Source organism: Chaetodon trifascialis, chromosome 12 (assembly GCF_039877785.1).
Source record: "Chaetodon trifascialis isolate fChaTrf1 chromosome 12, fChaTrf1.hap1, whole genome shotgun sequence".
NCBI classification, from domain to species: Eukaryota; Metazoa; Chordata; class Actinopteri; order Chaetodontiformes; family Chaetodontidae; genus Chaetodon; species Chaetodon trifascialis.
The window spans coordinates 6400291-6407514 of record NC_092067.1 but is presented as its reverse complement, the minus strand read 5'-3'; the positions used below and the strand labels follow the sequence as shown (position 1 = coordinate 6407514).

Genomic DNA, 7224 nt, shown 5'->3' with positions numbered 1-7224 from the left:
CATAACTTTCCACCCCACATTAACACATGTTTCATCATATCAGATAAGATTTCCAGATGTAGATAATAACAGGTGCAAATGTGGTTTTAAAGTCATACAGGCAGTTTTAATGTATAAGGGAAACTTGTTTCTGTATCTAAAAATATCGAAATAATAATAAAATAGACCCTCTTTTTATATTTATTTCTGCATATTTTAGATTCATACTATCACTTTCCTGCAGTCCTCAGGACTTTAACCAGTCAATTCTTGTGTCTCCCTCTAGCTTCACTCCTAGGATCAGTCAGTGAGGTGCTAACTATCAGCAGTAACAGTGGGGTCGGTCAGGTGCCCGAGAGGTCACGGAGGGCGTGGAGCTGGATGTATGAGACTGCTTCATGGGCGTGAAGGACCATCTGGAGGATGGGACAGGCCACATCCTCAGCCTGGGGCTGGACCTGGACTACCTCCATGTGGAAGGTGCTGAACGGCAGGCCATCCTGAGCACTGTGATTGGTGCTGGGAATATAGGGGTCCTACAGGTCAGAGCTGGTGCCCCGACTAACAGCAGCGACAGCATTGCTAATAGTAGCACTAGTTTCAGTACTCATTCAAGCTATAGCAGCAGTAGCAGTTGCAGTAACTTGTCTGAGGAAAGCGCTGTCTCTGACAGTGATGATGAACGACTTCATAATGGGTCTGGTTCTGAATGTCAAAACCCTCAGCAAGATCAGCAGCCTCACCTACACCAGGACCATCAAGAGTCATCCTCGGTCTGTCAGACAGTCAGGCTGGACCTGACACCAAATCGATCCCTTGGAGAGCCCCCACAGCCAGAAAGATCATCTCCCACTGACCCTGTCACAGACTACCGCACCAAGGTGGAGTTTGCTCTCAAGCTGGGCTACTCTGAGGAACTGGTGCTGCTGGTGCTGAGGAAACTGGGCCCAGACGCACTAATCAATGACATCCTGGGTGAGCTGGTCAAACTGGGAACAAAGACAGAGATGGAGCAGCAAGGAGGTCTAACTGTCTCCCAGTTCCCCTCTTCCTCTTTGTCATCCTCTTTGGCTTGCTCCTCATCCTCCTCCTCCAACTCCTCTCTGGACTCCTGTCGGCTGATATGTCCATCGCAGCTGCTGGAGGACAAAGAAAACCTCCGTCCTGTTGTGGTGGATGGGAGCAACGTAGCCATGAGGTAAGGATGAGAAGCTTTTGGAAACTCATACACATCCATCTAGCCTGATGCTTTGTCTCTTGAATAAAGTCCTATGATGCAGAGGAAGTAAGGGGGCAGTGGATATTCACTAACATGACCTATTTATGACAAATGTTTGAATGGTCAAATAAAACAATGAACTATTATCTGGCTGATGTTAGCAGCTATCTGCAGTAGCCACAGTAGCAAGATAGAGACCACATGAGCTTATGACACATTGTGGCATTGTTAGCTCTATGCTGACTAAACCTGAAGACATGTTTGCTTGTTGAACTGATTTTATATAGATCTATAGAGTCAGGTTAGCCGTGCAGCATAGGTTGCCATAGTGATATATCCCAATTAAGTTCAGCCAAAAATTAGACTTTTATGCTACATTGAAATCTGTTACACTTGCAACATGATGCCATTAAACCTGACATGATACAAGCACCTGCAGCAACTCTAAGCCTGTCTTTTCTTGGAAGGGTTTTGCTTGTCTTGTCTTTTTGTAATCAGGACTGATACTGATGATATACACCTGGCTCTGTTTCAGGCGGCTCTCTGACAGCTTTGGCTTCTTTTATCACAGACAAACCTTCAAGTAGCAGTAAAATTAGCCAAGCACATCACCTCGAACTTTGTAGTTTCAGGTCTACGTTTATATTTATCTATCACACTCTGTAGGCTTTCTGGTGTTGTGTTTTCACTGCACATGTGACTGATTATCAACATTGCGTCCTAAATTTCTAGTAAATATGGATTGTATCCATTTACCCAGTAGTCCTTTGGATCAGATTTAGTATTAAAGCACTGGATTTGTTCATTATACTCAGGTATTGTTCATACTCAGCAGTGACAGGTTCATTCGGGAGCAGTTTCAGTGGTCTGAGTTTGTTCTTTGCCATTTCCACTTTCAGTGAATCACTGTCATCACATGGTCTCTCTATCATTGTGTCTCTGGTGGGTAGTCTGCAACCAGAAGTTAGACTTTTGAAACATGTTCTTTCGTAGTTTTTTGTGTGTATTTGCACTTCTGTGACTTTCTTCAGGTTGTGTATTTGGGTCAGGTAGTTGAGCTGTGATGTATTTGGACCAAATCTACCACAGTCTGATCATCATCTTCCTCAAACGCAGGTGCTCCATTGAGCCATTTGAAGCAGTGTGCGTGTGAGCTTCCTCTGTGCTGAAACTCCACCAATAACAGCAGTTAAAAACGTCTGCCAAGGGGCTGTGCAGGAGACAAGATGAACTCTCTTGATAAAGACTAAACATGTTTATCAAACATGTGCATTGCTCGCGCAGTATCACTTTCCAGCATGTTGAGCTCCTCAAAATTAATCTCTTCACCTTGCTGAGACTTGATTGCTTCAGTTACTTCATGCCAACACATTTCAGCCAAAAAGAGAATGTTGGAGTTCCTGAGTGTCTGATGTGAGCAAAGACATCTCTTTTTGTTTTGTCCTAATAGGCTGTTCCTGGCAGCGGATGCATGAATCTGGCTGCATCTTTGTTCTGCAATAGCTTCTCAAACTTTTGTTTTTCTCGCAACCTTCCTGAGCTTACATTATGTCAGTTTCTGGTGATAGGCTTTCCTGTTTGTAACTGTGTTGTCATGCATGATGTAGCCAAGTGGCAAACTTTGCAAAGAGCTGGCAAATCTATCGTCAACACAGGGAAGCAGGTGTTCATTGAATGTATCGTTTGTCATCCAGTGTGTTTTGACCCATTTTGAACAGGGACAGTCATGTCCTCAAGTGTTTTGGACAACCTGGCTGGTTTGTGTTCAGCATCATCTGTCTGCTCCTCTGGCTGACAAGTATTTTGATACTCATCATAAATTTCATCATCCATCTTTTCATTCACACCATTCTCATCACAAATGGGTCACACATGTTAGCTTAATCACTGATAGTTATGTCCCCGTGGATTAATGCAAATAAAATAATTCAAGAGTCATATCAGGTTTTCAATCATGTTTGTAAAATTTGTCTAAATTATGATGAATACCTTTTTTTTTGGTTGTTTTTGCATCACTGATTCTGCCTTTAACATGTCTTTCTGTTCTTGCAGTCATGGAAATAAGGAAGTGTTCTCCTGTCAAGGCATCCAGCTGGCTGTTGATTGGTTCTGGGAGCGTGGTCACCGTGACATCACTGTTTTTGTCCCCGCTTGGAGAAAGGAGCAATCGCGACCTGATGCCCTCATTACAGGTAACAGCTGCTGTAGCTTTCAGGGACATATTTCTTATCTTCTTCAATACCAAAGGGAACATTTATGTGCTTTTTCTTGTTCTTGTATTCTGTTTAACTGTCTTCTTCTTCAGATCAAGAGATCCTTCGCCGGCTGGAAAAAGAGAAGATCCTGGTGTTCACTCCATCTCGCCGTGTGCAGGGACGCCGTGTGGTTTGCTATGATGACCGCTTCATTGTCAAACTGGCCTATGAGTCGGACGGCATCATTGTTTCCAACGACAACTACCGTGACCTAGCCAACGAGAAGCCAGAGTGGAAGAAATTCATTGATGAGCGTCTGCTGATGTACTCCTTTGTAAACGACAAGTAAGGACAACAAATTCCGTCGGAGTGAAGAAAAGAAAAAAATTTGTTAGAAATAATATTAGAGAAAACTCCCTGGGACCCCGAAAGGGATAAGCGGCATAGAAAATGGATGGATGGATGGATGGATTAGAGAAATCCATCCAGTTTGTCTCTAAACCTCTAAAGAACACTTGCTCCACTCATCAAATCCCTTCTGCACACATTCAACAAGATCATACCTACTTAAATTTTTGGGCTACGTCCCATATTACTCACAGATGTCCTCCAGACATGTTTTAAGATATATATAAAATACAATGCTTTGAATAATCATTTGTCAGATATGATTTTCCCTCAAAAAAGTTCAATTATCTTGTTTTATATTGAAAATGAGATTTTCTCCCTCATTTAAAGATCCTGAATCTATGATTATGCCATTATGTGTCATTTCAAAGCTGAACTACTCCACAGGAGACATCTCCTTCTTCTGAAGGTCCGTTCAGATGAATGTGAAAACTGCTTTCTAGTGTTAAACTCTGCACATTCATCATTCTGCACAGTGAAGCTCAAACATTCAACCATTCCAATGCTTTTGGGTGGTAAATTCCACCTGACCTTTGTTCTTCTTAGAAGACCCATTAATATGTTGCTTGTAATATTGAAGTGAGATTAAACAGCTTCTGCTGCTCCTGTGACGTATTCCTAAAATGTAATTATTAAGGTTTTGTTCTTACAGCTTATTCAAACTGTAGAGCTTCTACATTGACTTAGAATTTGAATGCACTGTAAAAAACAAAAATAGCAGGCATGAGGATCTGCTGCCATCCAATAATAAAACATAAGCTCCTTTAGATTCCTCACTGCAGGACATCCCCAATGCAGTCTCTGTTGGAGCCATCATTACTGTCAGTGAAGCAGGATGAAAACTGAGAATTTCACGTATATGTTTTTTGTTAAATTTGGGGTTAATAACTATTTTCATTTATTTACTGCCATATTGAGGTTCATGCCACCAGATGATCCACTGGGACGCCACGGACCTAGTCTGGAGAACTTCCTGAGGAAGAGGCCTGTTGTTCCTGAACACAGGAAGCAGCCATGTCCTTATGGTAAAAAATATGCTTTTATTATTATGCTTTTACCAAGATGCTATAATTCATTTTCATTCCAGCAGGTTAATGAGGAATGCTGTCATTTTCTCCTCATTTAGGGAAGAAGTGCACATATGGACACAAGTGCAAGTTTTACCACCCTGAAAGAGGAAGCCAGCCCCAGCGTGCCGTGGCTGATGAGCTTCGTGCCAGTGCCAAAATTTCATCAGTAGCTTCTAGAGGCCTGCTGGAAGATGCCCTGATGGTGAAGAGCCAAAGTCAGCAACAAAGAATGGCCGAGGCTGAGCAAAGTCAGGGCACGCCAAAGAAACAGCCTAGCCGCAGCCCTCGGAACTCCTTCAATGACCTCCTGGCAGACAGGCTTCGGGTCCAGTCCAAAGTGGAGGGACGTAGGGGAAGCAACAGCAGCAGCAGCAGCAGTAGCTGTAGCAGTAGTTTTCTAGGGCATCCTGCTCCAGGGGGGCCCCCTTCATCAGGAACCTTGGACCGATGGGAACACCCAGGAGGAAGTATTGAAGGCAGCTCCAGGGTTGTTGGAGCCTCAGGACTAAGCGTGGCTGAGACTTACCACAGATGTGAGTCCCCAGACCTGGGCTACAGCTCATTGGTAAAGGCCTACTCTAGCCTCAGTCTGGTAGTACCACAGAGTCCTGAATGCTTCTTTCCAGCTGATCTACGAGCTGGATCACTGCAATCAGACTGTAGCAGTGAAGGCAGTGTCAGCTCAGACTCTTTCTCCCCTGACCCCTTGTTAGATGATGGCCCCAAGTGCCACCATCACCACCACCACCCTCACCACCATCATCACTGCTCTGGCCAGTATGCTCACCCTGCAAGCCGTGTGCCTCCTGGTCTGGGCCAGCATACTCCCCATGGCCATCACATTCCTCATGCACTGCGGAGACAACATGCTTTTGCCATTGAAGACCCTCCGTCATCTGTTACTTCTCATGCATCTCCGCGTCCTTTCAAGCCTCCTTCAGCCTATATCCCATCCCACCCTCAGCATCCATTGCTCAGCAGTTTCCCAGCGGAATTCCAAACACTTCCACCACATCCACCCCAAACACCCACTGCTCACTCCCACTCTCAGAACTCTCCCCTCCGCCGCAATCTGATGGCCTCCCTTTGGCAGGAAGGTGGGGTGCAGGACTCACAAGTGTACAAAGGGTCACCACTTCATTCCAGAAGAAACCACTCCGGGCTAAACCAGCAACCACAGCATCAGATAAACTGGGACCCCCAATACCAGCAGTCCCCTAAGCCTTGCTATGATCTGTTTGCCTTCCAGAGCCTCCCAGAGGTCCGTGAGAAGGCTTGGCACTCTGCTTGGGGCAGGCAGGTCCATACATCACCCCATGGTGTTTCAGCATCAGGTTCACCACCACTCCCACAGCTGTCCCTTCCATCTATCACTTCCCACAAGGGCCACGTGCCTTCAGTGACACAGCACCAGGAGCCCCCTGCCTTGGGTCGATACCAGGACCTCAGGGAGAGGGTGTTTGTGAACTTGTGCCGCATCTTCCCTCCAGATTTGGTGCGGATGGTGATGACCAGGAACCCTCATGTGATGGATGCTCAGGAGCTTGCAGCTGTGATTTTGATGGAGAAATCGCAGCATGTTTCTTGAATTAAGCCAGAGGGTGAAGTTACATCTTAAGCTTAACAGGCTTCTGCAGGTTTATCTCATGCAATCATCTTAATTATTAAAGTCAGGTTGCACATAACCAAACCAAAAGCACAAGATATTAAGCTCCTTAAAGCTTTTAATGGACTACTTGTTTTAAGTGTTTGGAAGTTCAGTCTCGTTACTTTTAATTGTGTCTTAAAGGAAAATCCCAAAATTGCCATATTTATCCATAAATATGCTTGATATTTCAGCACTTAAAATCAGGAAAGGATGGAGCTTGATGTGCATGTTTGAGCCATTGGTTATGAGTGAAGACACCTGCGTGCTTAGGGCAGCTTTTAATGTGTTTCAAAGGTGACAGTGTTGATTTTAAATTAATTTATTTGTTACATTTTAAGTTATTTTCATATTTTAAAATTATTCTGTTTTGGGCACTTTTTCGTTATTGTTGTGTTTCCTCCTCAGCTTTGTTGTTTTTTTTGTTTTTTTTTCTTTTTGGCAATCATTTCAGGGTAAGGTGTAGCTCAAATTCATGTTTTCCATCTAGTAAATTATCTGTTTTCCAGTTACTGAGATGACAAAGTGAGGTATGTAAAAGAATATATTCAATCTGCCACACAGCAGATACATTCCTACTGTACTGCTGGAATTAACTCGGCAGACGGAGCTTCTAATCTGACAGGTGGTTGATCAGATGCTGTGGTGAGATTTGTGGATTTCCCCCACAGAGAAGTGAAACTCTGTCGGCACCCACAAAAACTCCAT

At 44.2% G+C, this 7224-nt stretch overlaps 1 protein-coding gene across 1 annotated transcript; it reads left to right on the top strand.

The window, feature by feature from the left end:
• The first annotated feature begins 377 nt into the window (after positions 1–377).
• Positions 378–6459, top strand: LOC139340494 (probable ribonuclease ZC3H12C). Its single transcript, XM_070976339.1, has 5 exons — positions 378–1177; positions 3251–3390; positions 3504–3738; positions 4720–4826; positions 4928–6459. Exons 1-5 carry the CDS (start codon positions 378–380, stop codon positions 6457–6459), a joined length of 2814 nt encoding a protein of 937 aa, XP_070832440.1.
• Positions 6460–7224: the final 765 nt, after the last annotated feature.

Excerpts from the sequence above, each read along its gene's own strand:
- LOC139340494 (XM_070976339.1), top strand. The coding sequence starts at position 378 with ATGGGCGTGAAGGACCATCTGGAGGATGGGACAGGCCACATCCTCAGC. Across the intron at positions 3,391-3,503 it reads ACCTGATGCCCTCATTACAG|ATCAAGAGATCCTTCGCCGG; the intron begins GTAACAGCTGCT and ends CTTCTTCTTCAG. Across the intron at positions 3,739-4,719 it reads TACTCCTTTGTAAACGACAA|GTTCATGCCACCAGATGATC; the intron begins GTAAGGACAACA and ends TGCCATATTGAG.